Below are 18,287 nucleotides of genomic sequence, written 5' to 3' on the forward strand. Positions count from 1 at the left end.
CCCTGTCTTTGATTAGAGCACAGCAGAGATCAAATCAGAGAAATATGAGGAGTCAGATAGATACCCAGTCTTTGATTAGATCTACTATTGCTATATATTTCTAGAGGGATTGTTAGGAGTGTCAGTAAAACGAGACTGTTAGTTACTTCAGAATAAAGAGACTCACATTGTAAGAACTGTTCTCTGGTCTTGGGCTCTGGAGGCAGTACAACATCCACTATATTCACTACAGACACACAAACACATTCATAGAGAGAGGGAATGTTATCATCATACCATATTCCACATGTATATGACTAGTAGGGAACTTTCAATGGTCTAAAGTTGATGTTCTTATTATTTTCAACACACCTGTAGAGGAGATCTTGGTCCATTCTCCTTTAAGGACGTCTTCTAGTTTCTCTCTCAGTTCAGACACAGTCTTACTCACATCTCCAAAGTACTGAAGAGGATGGACAACGATACTGGGTAAGTCTGAAGATACACTGGTACTGGAGAGAGACTGATAACTCTGGAGAGAGAAAGAGAGAGGGAGAGAGAGAGAGAGAGAGAGAGAGCGGGAGAGAGAGAGAGAGGGAGAGAGAGCAGAACCAAATGATTGAGAGTTTTAATTTCATATCACATGTATCAAGGCAGTTTAGTTACCTGGAGGAAATGGATGTGATCCTCTGTGTGTGAGAGCTGCTCCAGCTCAGTGCTTCTCTTCCTCAGCTCAGCTATCTCCTGCTCCAGTTGCTCCAGGAGTCCTTCAGCTTGACTCACTTGAGCCTTCTCTTGGGCTCTGATCAGCTCCTTCACCTCAGAGCGCCTTCTCTCAATGGAGCGGATCAGCTCAGTAAAGATCTTATCACTGTCCTCCACTGCTGCCTGTGCAGAGCTCTGTTAAGAGAGAGAGAGAGAGAGAGAGAGAGAGAGAGAGAGAGAGACTGACTTGTCTTACTTTAATGAGCCATCCTCATTACACTAACACCCCCACTCCTAAAAGCACATTGCGTGACACCACAACCTCCACACAATCACATTATCCAGTACCCAACACCACAGTACAATACACCAACCAGCACCACATTCCAACCGTCCATCCAACCCCTCCTCTCCAGCCGTACAGACAGCCCCCCTGAGCCCCCATACCTCCTGAAACATCTCCACACTGTTGATCATTTTGTACAACTCAAACTCAACCCTAAGGCGTCAACAGTAATGGCATTACCCTGGCAACACAGAAAAAACATGATGAACAGTCTGTCATTACAGAAAACGGACACCCCTCCCCAACTCCCAGGTCAACCCGAGCCAACCAGCTATTGGTGTCCAGGGCTCCATGTAATACCCTCCACTGGACGACCCCTGACCTTTCCAGCACTGGGAGCTTATAGAGCACCCTCCACCTATACCCTGCCATGCTCTCAGCCCCCACAACCCCCTGCCACTGATGCCCCTTCACTCCCACTAAGCTCAGAGTGTTAAAAGTCAGTAAGTCCTCCAGACTCTCCTGCCAGTCCCCAGTCTCTGCTGTCACTTGCAGTGGTGGAAACGGTGGTGGCCCCTCCTCAGGCTGCTCCAGCCCTCAGTACTGCAGCATAGAAATCAGAGACCCCTGCTGTATTGAGTCTCTCCGGCCGCATGATGAAGAGCTGCTGATCCAGCCCCAAACCACCAGCCCTCCTCAACAGAGCACATGCTGGTTCCCTCCAGCCCACCTCCGTACGGTACAGTAGCCTCTGTGCTGCTGAGTCAGAACGCTGCCACCCTGACCAGAAAAAATTCACTAACTTGCGCTGCAGGTCCACAAGCAGACCACCGGGGGCGTTGAGAATGGCCAATTTAAGCCATAGAGAGGATGCCACCAAGTTGTTGATGATCAGCACCGTCCCTCTGTATGCCACTTGGGAGATGAGCCACCTCCACTTCGTCAGCCTCGACACCACCGCTTGTGACACTCCTTCCCAGTTCTTCCTATCCCACCCCTCCGAGCCCAGATACACCCCAAGCATCTTGAGCCACTCACAGCCCCACTGCAACCCCCCTGGAAGCTGCGGAGGTGCCCTGTCCCTCCATGCCCCACATAACAGAGCCTCACTCTTGCCCCAGTTTACCTAAGCAGAAGACGCCCCCTCGTACACCCTCAAACTATTCTCCAGGGCCTGTAGGTTCTGCTCATCCCTAACCAACACAGACGTCATCAGCGTATGCTGCCACTGCTATGCCTGTCCCCAACCCTATGCCTGGCTCCCACACTCCCTGTAGCCTCCTGTGTAGCAGGCCCAGAAAGGGCTCAATAACAAGAGTGTATAGCTGCCCTGACAGAGGGCATCCCTGGTGAATGCCCCTCCCTACCCAGACTGGCCTACTGAGCCCTCCCCCCACCTTGACCATACATGAAGCCCCAGCGTACAGCATTTGAACACAGGCCACAAAATTCTCCCCACAACCAAAACAACACATTGAACAGATATTCATGGTCCACCCTATCAAAGGCTTTCTCCTGATTATGAACAGATTGTCTGTGTTTGAGCGTCCTGGTCCACAGTACGTTTGGTCCTTGTGTACAATAGAGTCCAGGTGGGACTTCAGTCTGTTAACGAGGACCTTGGTAAAGACCTTATAGTCCAAACAGAGCAATGCCACAGGCCTCCAGTTCTTTAAGTCGCTCAAATCCCCTTTTTTGGGCAGGAGAGTCAAAGCCTCCCGTCTACAGCTTAGCGACAGCTCCCCCACCCCGACGCACTCACACAACACATGTCCTGTAAAATAATTCCCCAGATCTTTTTATAAAAATCCACAGGCAGACCGTCTGAGAGACAGCAGCTGAGAGTTTGTGAAAGGCCAGGGAAATGTCTATTTGATTTATCTGTGACAGAGAGAGTTTGGAAAGGTCTGTGAGCAGAACCTGAGAAAACCCAGGATAATAATAATATGCCATTTAGCAGACGCTTTTATCCAAAGCGACTTACAGTCATGTGCATACATTTTTACATATGGGTGGTCCCGGGGATCGAACCCACTACCCTGGCATTACAAACGCCATGCTCTACCAATTGAGCTACAGAGGACTCCACAGCCTCATCTCCCCACAACAGAAGTTACCCACCCATCAGGCTCCCTCATCTCCACACAACAGAAGTTACCCACCCATCAGGCTCCCTCATCTCCTCACAACAGAAGTTACCCACCCATCAGGCTCCCTCATCTCCACACAACAGAAGTTACCCACCCATCAGGCTCCCTCATCTCCCCCACAACAGAAGTTACCCACCCATCAGGCTCCTTCATCTCCCCACAACAGAAGTTACCCACCCATCAGGCTCCCTCATCTCCCCACAACAGAAGTTACCCACCCATCAGGCTTCCTCATCTCCCCACAACAGAAGTTACCCACCCATCAGGCTCCCTCATCTCCCCACAACAGAAGTTACCCACCCATCAGGCTCCCTAATCTCCCCACAACAGAAGTTACCCACCCATCAGGCTCCCTCATCTCCCCACAACAGAAGTTACACGCCCATCAGACAAATGTAAACAATGGATTTTTTTGGTTTCCCCACTCTGTTTCTCCAACCCAAAAGAGCTGGGAGCATCCATCTCCCTCAACATGGAAAAACTAGCTCTTACAAGTGATCCTTTTGCTTTCTCTGAAATGAAAGCCCCTAGGTCCCTGAGTAGTTCAGATAAATTATCTTGTAGCCCCACTTTGCCCCACCAACTCAGCCTCCACCTCATAAATGAACCACTCAAGCTCCCCCAGTACTCTCCTGGCCTCTGAAGAGGAAAAAAAGCTGTTTAGTGCTGACAGAAAAGCTGAATCTGGGCTTTCCCTACGTCCCACCACTGACTGAGAGACTCAAACTCCCCCTTCTGCTGTCCCCACCTCTCCCAAAAGCCTTGGAAGTTTGAGCAAAAAGTGGCACCTTGTAAGAGCTTTACAATGAATTTCCAATAGGACACCTGCCTGGGCTCTGGTGAAACAGAGAACTGAGCCATGGCAATATGATTGTCTGAAAACCCAACTGGGAGAATGGAGGCCCTCAATAGCCTGTTGCTGATTCTTGAATGTATAGATACGATCCAGGAGAGCTGTGCTCACCCTACCCCCAACCACCTTCACCAACAAATACTGCTTTGAGGTGGGATACTTAATTCTCCATGTGTCCACTAGATGGAACTGATTCAGAACATCATTCAACACCCCTGCCCAGCCCAAATGAGTTCCCTCACTATTCCTGTCTTTAGCAAAGTCAATGGTGCAGTTCCAAGCCTGAACATTAATTCAGTCACCTCTGGTCGACAAAAACGTATTTTCCTAGTACATTCATTGTCAAATTCATCAACCAGCATCGAGCACTCTGCCTTCTCACGCAAGCGAGGGGCATGTTGAGGTAAATATGCTAACCGCGACGGTTGCATTATGTAATTTATTGGTGGGCTGGAAGATGCACTCCTCTTTTCTATTTACTCCCAATATGAGATATTAAGTTGATTTTTATCATGCATGTTTTCTAGGGTTGAGGTTAGCGCATCGGACAACATTATGACACTTTATCAAGCGTTCTGCCTTGCAATAATAAATAGAAAAAAATTACTAATAACAAAAAACAGCAAAGTGCTTCGATAGAATTTTGATTATTTTGTTCATCAAAACCTATTTAGTACTATAATGGTATTTACTAACAATATTATTACTTAAATAGTTTCTAAATGTGTTCTAGGCTACCCTACCCTAGAATTAGGGTTAAGGCTAAAATAGGTTATTGGTAGGGTTAAAGTTTCTGTATAGCACTCAGAGCCCAATACAACTAATAGGAGCTGGCAGGGTGAAACATGCCCTATTATTTCTAACCTACGGCAAGCATCTGGGACATATGGTAATATTACGAAACTGGGCTCCATGGCGGATGCAATGAAGTAATTTTATCAGAAAAATGTGTTAAAAATGTATTGTGTCCAGCCTAGTCCTAGCCCCCCGCAGCCGGCTGGTGGCGCTTGTCTGCACTAGCATTATGCCCTACATCCCCACACTAGAAACACCCAAAACTATCTGTGCTAGCAAACCCTGCGTTCCACCCCTCCCCTCCCTCCTGGTACCACCACCACTTGACCCTGCTCTACTCTCCTCCCTCCTGGTACCACCACCACTTGACCCTGCACTACTCTCCTCCTTCCTGGTACCACCACCACTTGACCCTGCTCTACTCCCCTCCCTCCTGGTACCACCACCACTTGACCCTGCTCTACTCTCCTCCCTCCTGGTACCACCACCACTTGACCCTGCTCTACTCTCCTCCTTCCTGGTACCACCACCACTTGACCCTGCTCTACTCTCCTCCCTCCTGGTACCACCACCACTTGACCCTGCACTACTCTCCTCCTTCCTGGTACCACCACCACTTGACCCTGCTCTACTCTCCTCCCTCCTGGTACCACCACCACTTGACCCTGCTCTACTCTCCTCCCTCCTGGTACCACCACCACTTGACCCTGCTCTACTCTCCTCCCTCCTGGTACCACCACCACTTGACCCTGCTCTACTCTCCTCCCTCCTGGTACCACCACCACTTGACCCTGCTCTACTCTCCTCCCTCCTGGTACCACCACCACTTGACCCTGCTCTACTCTCCTCCCTCCTGGTACCACCACCACTTGACCCTGCTCTACTCTCCTCCTTCCTGGTACCACCACCACTTGACCCTGCTCTACTCTCCTCCTTCCTGGTACCACCACCACTTGACCCTGCTCTACTCTCCTCCCTCCTGGTACCACCACCACTTGACCCTGCTCTACTCTCCTCCCTCCTGGTACCACCACCACTTGACCCTGCACTACTCTCCTCCTTCCTGGTACCACCACCACTTGACCCTGCTCTACTCTCCTCCCTCCTGGTACCACCACCACTTGACCCTGCTCTACTCTCCTCCCTCCTGGTACCACCACCACTTGACCCTGCTCTACTCTCCTCCCTCCTGGTACCACCACCACTTGGCCCTGCTCTACTCTCCTCCCTCCTGGTACCACCACCACTTGACCCTGCTCTACTCTCCTCCCTCCTGGTACCACCACCACTTGACCCTGCTCTACTCTCCTCCCTCCTGGTACCACCACCACTTGACAACTTTCATGTTTTGAAATTATACTTCATTACTATAATGATTATCAATACGCCTGAACATTAATTCAGTCACCTCTGGTCGACAAAAACGTATTTTCCTAGTACATTAATTGTCAAATTCATCAACCAGCATCGAGCACTCTGCCTTCTCACGCAAGCGAGGGGCATGTTGAGGTAAATATGCTAACCGCCAAGGTTGCATTATGTCATTTATTGGTGGGCTGGAAGATGCAGTGTTTTTTCTTTTCTATTCAGAGGCTATTTACTCCCAATATGAGATAATTTTATATAGAAGGTTTTTATAATGCATGTTTACTAGGGTTGAGGTTAGCGCATCTGAGTAGGGATTATTTGGGTTCAATACCTGTCCTACCTATCAATCATATTGCTGCTTGTAGCCTATAACTGATGATCCCCACACTAGAAACACCCAAAACTATCTGTGCTAGCAAACCCTGTGTTCCACCCCTCCCCTGTGTAACCTTGAAGTTTGTTAAGAAACAAACACTTGTCTACGAAAAGAGACAACATGTTTAACGGATTCCGCTTGGCACCCAGCCGAGAGCACACGGAAACCACTTGCAAATTTACCAAAACTAACCAACTACTTGCGGTCTGTTCGTAAGCAATAAACGGAGGCAGATTAGCCACCACAACTCTTATCGAAAGAGGCGACATCTGCACCAACACACCCCTCACAAAAATCCCACTCACAACAAGACAAACCTTTTTCATTAACACAACCACCGCCTTGTTCATTCTGGATGCAGAGTCCAGATGTTCCGCTCCAACCTGTTCGCCGACCATGAGCAAAACTTCCTCCACACCTTTCTCCGGAACGCACCCGAAGCGACAGCGTTTCTTCTCCACTCGGTTGAGGCCATCACGCCGCCCTAACAAACTACCCCTACTCCCCCCTCAACTCTAAACGATAAACAGTGGAAACCAATAAACAAACCCTCCACCATGAGAAAATAAATCCAGAAAAAACGCAAGAACCAAAAGAAAAAAGAATAGTAGCCCTCCTCACGAACCACAAAACTCTCACAGCAACAACTTCTTCTTCTATGATATAATGGCGGTCCACAAACCAACGTTAAAGGTGCATGCCGCCACCTACTGTGCTGGAGTGTGTGGTCAATCACGGTTTCCAACATTTCTAAATCCTCCTACCTAACTCAGTACTTCTGAGAAAATAAAGAAGAGCCCTACTAACTTCTAATAGACCCTCCCCCATCCCCAAAATCCCTTCCAAACCCCCCCAACCTCAATGACCCTACACTTATAATCTTTCCGTCTCTTCAACATACTTACAACAATATAACAAAACATGCTCCACCGTTTATTCAATACAGACAAAGAATCTGAGAACACTATAATTCTAACAGGTTGTACGTCCTCCACCCACTGGAGGGAAACTATTATCACCAACAGTTCAACTGAGTATACTGACAGTTCATCTGTTAGTCTTCTACATATCTGCACATCAAATTCAGGAACGTAAACACCTGCTCCTGTGAGCCCACTATCTGGGTTCTTGGATCCATCTGTGAAAAGCAGTAAAAAAGTATAAAAACTTATACCAATGTAATTGTCAACCAGTTTCACTATATCACTGACTTCTGACCAATCTTTCCTTTTCTCTACCAAGGTTAGATCAACAACAGGGTCTGGGAGTAACCATGGAGGAACATCCCCTATCACCGCAGAAGGGCCAACCTCCAACTCCCTAGAACCACTCTCATCAGCATGTTTTCCAACTGTCCAACCAAAACCACTGCCTTGTCTACTAGTATATTCCCAACAGTCATCTAGAACAGTAGCAGTGGGATGCTCAACCTCACAGCCTTTCAACCCAATAAGATAATGACCATTTTTTACGGCTTATATCCAAAGGCATCTCTCCTGCCTCCACCATTAAGGCACATACAGATGTTGATTTAAATGCACCAATACATATCCTTAAAGCTATATACTGGATTCTGTCCAGCTTCTGAAGCCAAGTCTTTACCTCTGTTCCATAAACTGTACACCAGTAATCAAACAAAGCAGTGGATTCGCCACAAAAGCTCTAACAGGATAACTGATATATCCTACCATGACTTTGTTGGGTAAAGACTCAAAACTCAAATGGACTGACAGTGACTCCTCTGTTTCACCACGCTCACCACCGGGTCTGTGTTGCACCAAATGGCGGGAATCACAAACACCAGCAGTCTTCAACCTGAATTGCTCCACTTCTACACTTAACGCTACCCCAGAAATCACTCCTTTCAATGGTGCCCTGTTCCTAAGAGCAAAGCACGAAACAGATCTTGACCCAAGTTGCGTGACACGGAGCGCCCACTCCCTCTGGTCAGAAGAAACACAAACAAATATCACAAGTCCACTACAGGTTACCTTCACTGATTCAACTGCACCCAACTCCTTTCCCACCCACCCTGAAATCACAAATGGATCTGCCAAAAGGAATGGATCCACTTTCTCCTACAATGTAACTCCTACTGCACCAGATTCTTCTTTATCATGTCCATTGATGCCAGGCTCTGGTTCTGAGCTCTTCACCACACCTTCTACCTCACTTAACTCTCCCTCATTCATTTCCATTTCACCTCCAGATCTCACTCTGGCGAATGGCTCACTCTGTTTGCACTTGAGTTATAATGTGAAATGTCTCTATTACTTTGAAACTTTTGTGAGTGTAATGTTTACTTTTCATTTCTGATTGTTTATTATCTATTTCACTTGCTTTCACAATGTAAACATATATGTTTCCCATGCCAATAAAGCCCTTTGAATTAAATGGAGAGAGAGCTCCATTTTAATGTATAGGGGACTTGAGTCTTTCATGGTTACTCAAGGTTATGTGATGAGGTAACCCCTCTTGCAACATCAAAATCAGTGTCAGCCTAATGGGGAATGACCTCTTGGTGAAACAGTCAAGATGTTGGTTTCTCTCCTCAGTAGACCTGGGTTCATATCCCGCCGGTTACATTAAGCAGTCTATTCTCTGAAAGGGGTCCAGACAGCCTGTTCCCAACAGTGGAGCCAGTGGGATTGGATAGGGGCCCCTCTCTCTCTCTCTCTGACTGGAGGAGAGAAGTGAAATGGTGTGTCTCCTCTGGTCAACAATACTCACCTTGAGAGACTCCACAGCCTGTTGGAGCTCCTTCAGCTCCTTCTCTCTCTCCTGGAATCTCTGCTGGACTTTCTGCTGACTCATCCCCAGCTGCCTCTGTGGAGAATCACTCTTCAATGAGCTATCAAGCTTTATTTGTCCACTAGATCAATAGTATATTAATGGGACATAGGGCCCATAGAAGTTAGGGATTAATATGTTGAGGAAGTGTCTGTGTGAAATTATATTATTATATTGTTATGTGAATGATTATAGTTTTAACAGTGCACAAAACAGGGGAGTTGATTGGGTGTTTGATAACGAATGATAATGGTGTTTGATAATGAATGATAATGGTGTTTGATAATGGTGTTTGACTTTAGAAAATGGTGATACATTTGGAGAATCTGGGTTAACATATCTATATAATCAAGGTTTGTGTTCATATTTGTTCTGCCGTGGATCGATATCATTTGAATGATCTCATATTCAAACAGCCTTAGTTCCTACTGTATCTTTAATTCTTTGTTTATCAGACAGTCACCAACAAGTAGTTCTGGTCTTACCTGTTTCTCAGTCCTCTCTGCTGCAGCTGACACTGTTTCATGGCCTTTATGTTCATCCATCACACACAGCAGACAGATACACTGCTGATCGGTACGACAGTAAACCTCCAGCAGTTTGTCATGATGAGAGCAGATCTTCTCCTGTAGTTGTGCGGTGGCTTTGACCAGCTTGTGCTTCTTGAAAGCAGGAGATTCATAGTGAGATTGGAGGTGAGTCTCACAGTAAGAGGCCAGACACACCAGACAGGACATGAGGGCTTTCTGCTTTCTGGTCCCAGTGCAGAAATCACACGCCACATCTCCAGGTCCAGCATAGCACAGAGCAGGAGGGGGAACAGCCTGGAGTCCTGTCTCCTTCAGTTTCTCCACCATCTCAGCCAAAATGGTATTTTTCCTCAGATTAGGCCTTGGAGTGAAGGTCTCTCTGCACTGAGGACAGCTATAGACCCCTTTCAGAACATCCTGATCCCAGCAGTCCTCAATACAGCTTCTACAGTAACTGTGTCCACAGGCAGTAGTGACCGGCTCCTTCAGTAGATGCAGACAGACAGAACAACAGAACTGGTCCTTGTCCAGCAGAACTCCCTGCTGAGCCATTTGGATGGTTGTTCACTCTCACACAGACAGACGACACAGAGACTCAGATCAGTTTCGTTTCCACAGAAGTGAGTTTTTGGGAGGGCGAGGACTTTCTGGTTCTGCCAGATAGGTGAGGTTAGAGGGAGGGAGGGAGGGAGGGAGGGAGGGAGGGAGGGATAGAGAGAGAACTGCGTTCAACGTGGAGAGGGAGACAAATATTTTAGTTTCTAGGTTAGGGCCCTTCATTTGGAATAAATCTAACAAATATGAGTTGTTAGAATATATAAAGGGTAACAGTTCCTATGAAGTACATATTATAATTATTATAATAAGCTTCATAATGCCTTATAATACACTTATGTGTTATAACACTGATTATAAGTGTCTATAATAATTAATAAGTGGTTGTAATGGGGGGCGGGGGGGGGGGGGGGGGGGTTGATATTGATACAATATACTGTGGTTTAAATGAATACTGTATGTATTGACTGATCATTGAGAATGAGGTAATACTTTACATTACAGTGTGGTTATTACTGTTAGGCCTAGGGTCAGGGTTAGAGTTACTACATTCAGCAGTAACCCTAACTCTAGCCATATCTAGGACTAAAAAGAGAAGACGTTTTATAATCAGAGTTCTTTGTATCTCTTCTTAGTCAGACAGAAACCCCCCACATATTATAGGTGGACGGGGTTATGAACATATCCAATGAATTGTTTTCTGCAACCAGATGAAATGAAACTGCCTTTCAGCAGGAAAAGCTTCTCTAATAATCCTAACCATTGCTGGGTGTCTTCAGAGACTGAGGTATAGAGACACACTGTCAAGTCAAATCATCTGGCTTTGCTTTCATGTCAAAACATTTATTATTTTCTATTCATAAAATTCTATTGTATTATATTCTTTGATAATATATTCTATCCATAGGCTCCACTCTGTATAGTGTTAATGATGACTGTTTGTTCTGTACATTGATTGAATGGTTAGGACTATCTCACTGTATTCACTGTTTAAATCCCAAGAGACCAGGAGACCTAAAGGAAGCCTTCAACACTGTATCCCTTCATCCAGTCATAGTAAACAACCTCTGTCTGTCTGTCTGTACGTCTGTCTGTCTGTAAACACAGCCAACTTTTCTGCGGTGGTTGTTGTTGCTATCAGTGCTGCACAGCTATTTTCAGGTCTCTCCAGAGATGGTCGATCGGGTTCAACTCCAGGATCTGGCTGGACCACTCAAGGACATTCAGAGACTTGTCCCGAAGCCACTCCTGCGTCTTGGCTGTGTGCTTAGGGTTGTTGTCTTGTTGGAAGTTGAACCTTCGCCCCAGTCTGAGATCCTGAGCGCTCTGAAGCAGGTTTTCATCAAGGATCTCTCTGTACTTTGCTCTGTTCATTTTTCCCTCGATCCTGGCTATTCTCCCAGTCCGTGCCTCTGAAAAACATCCCCACAGCCTGATGCTGCCACCACCATGCTTCACCATAGGGATGGTGCCATGTTTTCTACAGACGTGACGCTTGGCATTCAGGCCAAAGAGTTCAATCTTGGTTTCATCAGACCAGAGAATCTTCTTTCTCATGGTCTGAGAGTACTTTAGGATCCTTTTGGCAATCTCCAAGCGGGCTGTCATGTGTCTTTTACTGAGGAGTGGCTTCCGTCTGGCCACTCTACCATAAAGGCCTAATTGGTGGAGTGCTGCAGAGGTGGTTGTCCTTCTGGAAGTTTCTCCCATCTCCACAGAGGAACTCTGGAGCTCTGTCAGAGTTACCATCGGGTTCTTGGTCACTTCCCTGACCAAGGCCCTTCTCCCCCGATGCTCAGTTTGGCCAGGCGGCCAGCTCTAGGAAGAGTCTTGGTGGTTACAAACTTCTTCCATTTAAGAATGATGGAGGCCATTGTGATCTTGGGGACCTTCAGTGTTGCAGAAATGTTTTGGGACCCTTCCCCAGATCTGTGCCTCAACACAATCCTGTCTCAGAGCTCTACGGACAATTCCTTCACCCTCATGGCTTTGTTTTTGCTCTGACATGCACTGTCAACTGTGGGACCTTATATAGACAGCTGTGTGCCTTTACAAATCATGTCCAATCAATTGAATTTACCACAGGTGTACTCCAATTAAGTTGTAGAAACATCTCAAGGATGATCAATGGAAACAGGATGCACCTGAGCTCAATTTTGAGTCTCATAGCAAAGGGTCTGAATACTTATGTAAATAAGTATTTCTGTCTTGTATTTTCAATAAGTGTGTACAAATAAAAACCTTTTTTCGCTTTGTCATTATGTGGTATTGTGGGTAGAGTGATGAGGAAAATGTTTTATTTAATCAATTTTAGAATAAGGCTGTAACGTAATAAAATGTTGAAAAAGTTAAAGGGTCTGAATACTTTCCGAATGCACTGTATGGCAGCTAGAAATCAAAACTGGATGGTCTTCAGAGATAGATGGGAGGGGCTTCGGGTAGCTGAAGGCGGGGACTAAAAACAAACAAAAGATAACTCATGTAAAATGTAGTGTCTGTGAAATGTATGTAGTATGTACATTTATAAGCTGGAAGTGGAAGCCTAAGTATTGTTTGTCCATTAGTTTAGGAGGGGTGGTAGGGTTAGGGGAAAATAATAAAGAAGGAAAATATATTTAAAATAATATTTACAAAACATATATATGGGGGATTGGAAATGATGCAGACAATTACACAGATAGAAGCCCCAATATACAGTGGGGAGAACAAGTATTTGATACACTGCCGATTTTGCAGGTTTTCCTACTTACAAAGCATGTAGAGGTCTGTAATTTTTATCATAGGTACTCTTCAACTGTGAGAGACGGAATCTAAAACAAAAATCCAGAAAATCACATTGTATGATTTTTTAATAATTAATTTGCATTTTATTGCATGACATAAGTATTTGATCACCTACCAACCAGTAAGAATTCCGGCTCTCACAGAGCTGTTAGTTTTTCTTTAAGAAGCCCTCCTGTTCTCCACTCATAACCTGTATTAACTGCACCTGTTTGAACTCATTACCTGTATAAAAGACACCTGTCCACACACTCAATCAAACAGACTCCAACCTCTCCACAATGGCCAAGACTAGAGAGCTGTGTAAGGACATCAGGGATAAAATTGTAGACCTGCACAAGGCTGGGATGGGCTACAGGACAATAGGCAAGCAGCTTGGTGAGAAGGCAACAACTGTTGGCGCAATTATTAGAAAATGGAAGAAGTTCAAGATGACGGTCAATCACCCTCGGTCTGGGGCTCCATGCAAGATCTCACCTCGTGGGGCATCAATGATCATGAGGAAGGTGAGGGATCAGCCCAGAACTACACAGCAGTACCTGGTCAATGACCTGAAGAGAGCTGGGACCACAGTCTCAAAGAAAACCATTAGTAACACACTACGCCGTCATGGATTAAAATCCTGCAGCGCACGCAAGGTCACCCTGCTCAAGCCAGCGCATGTCCAGGCCCGTCTGAAGTTTGCCAATGACCATCTGGATGATCCAGAGGAGGAAAGGGAGAAGGTCATGTGGTCTGATGAGACAAAAATAGAGATTTTGGTCTAAACTCCACTCGCCGTGTTTGGAGGAAGAAGAAAGATGAGTACAACCCCAAGAACACCATCCCAACCGTGAAGCATGGAGGTGGAAACATCATTCTTTGGGGATGCTTTTCTGCAAAGGGGACAGGACGACTGCACCGTATTGAGGGGAGGATGGATGGGGCCATGTATCGCGAGATCTTGGCCAACAACCTCCTTCCCTCAGTAAGAGCATTGAAGATGGGTCGTGGCTGGGTCTTCCAGCATGACAACGACCCGAAACACACAGCCAGGGCAACTAAGGAGTGGCTCCGTAAGAAGCATCTCAAGGTCCTGGAGTGGCCTAGCCAGTCTCCAGACCTGAACCCAATAGAAAATCTTTGAAGGGAGCTGAAAGTCCGTATTGCCCAACGACAGCCCCGAAACCTGAAGCATCTGGAAAAGGTCTGTATGGAGGAGTGGGACAAAATCCCTGCTGCAGTGTGTGCAAACCTGGTCAAGACCTACAGGAAACATATGATCTCTGTAATTGCAAACAAAGGTTTCTGAACCAAATATTAAGTTCTGCTTTTCTGATGTATCAAATACTTATGTCATGCACTAAAATGCAAATTAATTACTTAAAAATCATACAATGTGATTTTCTGGATTTTTGTTTTAGATTCCGTCTCTCACAGTTGAAGTGTACCTATGATAAAAATTACAGACCTCTACATGCTTTGTAAGTAGGAAAACCTGCAAAATCGGCAGTGTATCAAATACTTGTTCTCCCCAATGTATCTGCAATGTTAAAGCTGATCCTATAGCTGTACGGTGGCTTTGACCAGCTGGTGCTTCTTCAAAGCAGGAGATTCATAGTGAGGTTGGAGGTGAGTCTCACAGTAAGAGGCCAGACACACCAGACAGGACATGAGGGCTTTCTGCTTTCTGGTCCCAGTGCAGAAATCACACGCCACATCTCCAGGTCCAGCATAGCACAGAGCAGGAGGGGGAGCAGCCTGGAGTCCTGTCTTCTTCAGTTTCTCCACCAACTCAGCCAACATGTTATTTATCCTCAGAGTAGGCCTTGGAGTGAAGGTCTGTCTGCACTGAGGATGTCACACCCCACATCTAAAGGTCCAGCATGACAGTGAGCAGGAGAAGCAGCTTGGAGTCCTGTCTTCTTCAGTTTCTCCACCACTTAGGTGAGCACAGCACTCCTGTTCAGAATAGGCCTTGGGGTGAAGGTATGTCTGCACTGCACTCAATCTGGTTTATTTAGTACCCCAGCGCAGGTTAAGTAGTGGAAAGAACATGTTGGGTTATTTTGACGCAGACAGTTTGGTTGCGTGAATAACCCAATATGTTGGGTTGTTAGTATTAACAGAACACGGGTTAATTTAACCATCAGTTGGGTATGTTTTACTCTCATGCTTGGTTGACCTAGCAACTGGGTCTGTTTTAATGTCATGCTTGGTTGACCTAGCAACTGGGTCTGTTTTAATGTCATGCTTGTTTGACCTAGCAACTGGGTCTGTTTTAATGTCATGCTTGGTTGCCCTAGCAACTGGGTCTGTTTTAATGTCATGCTTGGTTGACTTAGCAACTGGGTCTGTTTTAATGTCATGCTTGGTTGACTTAGCAACTGGGTCTGTTTTAATGTCATGCTAGGTTGACCTAGCAACTGGGTCTGTTTTAATGTCATGCTCGGTTGACCTAGCAACTGGGTCTGTTTTAATGTCATGCTTGGTTGACCTAGCAACTGGGTCTGTTTTAATGTCATGCTTGGTTTACCTAGCAACTGGGTCTGTTTTAATGTAATGCTTGGTTGACCTAGCAACTGGGTCTGTTTTAATGTCATGCTTGGTTGACCTAGCAACTGGGTCTGTTTTAATGTCATGCTCGGTTGACCTAGCAACTGGGTCTGTTTTAATGTCATGCTTGGTTGACCTAGTAACTGGGTCTGTTTTAATGTCATGCTAGGTTGACCTAGCAACTGGGTCTGTTTTAATGTCATGCTTGGTTGACCTAGCAACTGGGTCTGTTTTAATGTCATGCTTGGTTGACCTAGCAACTGGGTCTGTTTTAATGTCATGCTCGGTTGACCTAGCAACTGGGTCTGTTTTAATGTCATGCTAGGTTGACCTAGCAACTGGGTCTGTTTTAATGTCATGCTTGGTTGACCTAGCAACTGGGTCTGTTTTAATGTCATGCTTGGTTGACCTAGCAACTGGGTCTGTTTTAATGTCATGCTCGGTTGACCTAGCAACTGGGTCTGTTTTAATGTCATGCTTGGTTGACCTAGCAAATGGGTCTGTTTTAATGTCATGCTTGGTTGACCTAGCAACTGGGTCTGTTTTAATGTCATGCTTGGTTGACCTAGCAACTGGGTCTGTTTTAATGTCATGCTTGGTTGACCTAGCAACTGGGTCTGTTTTAATGTCATGCTCGGTTGACCTAGCAACTGGGTCTGTTTTAATGTCATGCTTGGTTGACCTAGCAAATGGGTCTGTTTTAATGTCATGCTTGGTTGCCCTAGCAACTGGGTCTGTTTTAATGTCATCCTTACTGTAGGTTACTTTAAGGCGTTTACATACTGTAAACAACATTTTTCCTTATTAAATTATTCTATAATATGTAGAGTATTTATTACATATTATAATAAGCTATACCACTGTATCATAGCCCAAAAATGAGACATACGTGGACTTTTAGGAAACTCTATAAGCATAATTGAAGCTACAAAAATTTCAATGTTCAACCTTAACATGTGCTAACTACGCAACAGACCAGATGAACAGGAATTATATTTACTCTCATGGGTGGCTAAAAATAACTATCTGAAAGCCACACCCCTACTAAACTATGCCTACAGTCTTCTGATCTGACCTGCTGGGTCATATCTCAATAACCAAGCAACAATAACCCAACACCCAGCATCCATAACCCAGCAGTTTTTAAAGAAAACAACCCAACTAAGTGACCCAACGCCTGCAACCCAACATTTGGGTCAACCAAACAACCCAGTATTGTTTAGAGTGTGGGGACAGGTGTAGACACCTTTCAGATCATCCTGATCCCAGCTTTCTTTAATACAGCCCATACAGTAGCTGTGTCCACAGGCAGTAGTCACCGGATCCTTCAGTGGATCCAGACAGACAGAGCAACAGAACTGGTCCTGGTCCAGCAGAACTCCCTGCTGAGCCATTTGGATGGTTGTTCACTCTCACACAGTCAGACGACACAGAGACTCAGATCAGTTTCGTTTCCACAGAAGTGAGTTTTTGGGAGGGCGAGGACTTTCTGGTTCTGCCAGATAGGTGAGGTTAGAGGGAGGGAGGGAGGGAGGGATAGAGAGAGAACTGCGTTCAACGTGGAGAGGGAGACAAATATTTTAGTTTCTAGGTTAGGGCCCTTCATTTGGAATAAATCTAACAAATATGAGTTGTTAGAATATATAAAGGGTAACAGTTCCTATGAAGTACATATTATAATTATTATAATAAGCTTCATAATGCCTTATAATACACTTATGTGTTATAACACTGATTATAAGTGTCTATAATAATTCATAAGTGGTTGTAATGGGGGGGTTTGATATTGATACAATATACTGTAGTTTAAATGAATACTGTATGTATTGACTGATCATTGAGAATGAGGTAATACTTTACATTACAGTGTGGGTATTACTGTTAGGTCTAGGGTCAGGGTTAGAGTTACTACATTCAGCAGTAAACCTAACCCTAGCCATATCTAGGACTAAAAAGAGAAGACGTTTTATAATCAGAGTTCTTTGTATCTCTTCTTAGTCAGACAGAAACCCCCCACATCTTATAGGTGGACGGGGTTATGAACATATCCAATGAATTGTTTTCTGCAACCAGATGAAATGAAACTGCCTTTCAGCAGGAAAAGCTTCTCTAATAATCCTAACCATTGCTGGGTGTCTTCAGAGACTGAGGTATAGAGACACACTGTCAAGACAAATCATCTGGCTGTGCTTTCATGTCAAAACATTTATTATTTTCTATTCATAAAATTATATTGTATTATATTCTTTGATAATATATTCTATCCATAGGCTCCACTCTGTATAGTGTTAATGATGACTGTTTGTTCTGTACATTGATTGAATGGTTAGGACTATCTCACTGTATTCACTGTTTAAATCCCAAGAGACCAGGAGACCTAAAGGAAGCCTTCAACACTGTATCCCTTCATCCAGTCATAGTAAACAACCTCTGTCTGTCTGTCTGTCTGTACGTCTGTCTGTCTGTAAAAACTGCCAATTTTTCTGCGGTGGTTGTTGTTGCTATCAGTGCTGCACAGCTATTTTCAGGTCTCTCCAGAGATGGTCGATCGGGTTCAACTCCAGGATCTGGCTGGACCACTCAA

At 45.3% G+C, this 18,287-nt stretch overlaps 1 protein-coding gene across 1 annotated transcript in view; it reads right to left on the reverse strand.

The window, feature by feature from the left end:
* The window catches only part of LOC311120209 (tripartite motif-containing protein 16-like), a gene marked incomplete at its 5' end in the record, with an annotated part of 37,338 nt that extends 26,954 nt beyond the window's left edge, over positions 1–10,384 (reverse strand). Inside the window, 3 exons of the mRNA XM_084194825.1 lie at positions 787–879; positions 9,243–9,338; positions 9,788–10,384. Coding sequence (XP_084050951.1) covers positions 787–879; positions 9,243–9,338; positions 9,788–10,384 — 786 coding nt within the window. The remainder of the gene's footprint in view (positions 1–786; positions 880–9,242; positions 9,339–9,787) is intronic.
* Positions 10,385–18,287: the final 7,903 nt, after the last annotated feature.

This window comes from Coregonus lavaretus (genome assembly GCF_964263955.1).
Source record: "Coregonus lavaretus genome assembly, contig: HAP1_SCAFFOLD_2701, whole genome shotgun sequence".
NCBI classification, from domain to species: domain Eukaryota; kingdom Metazoa; phylum Chordata; class Actinopteri; order Salmoniformes; family Salmonidae; genus Coregonus; species Coregonus lavaretus.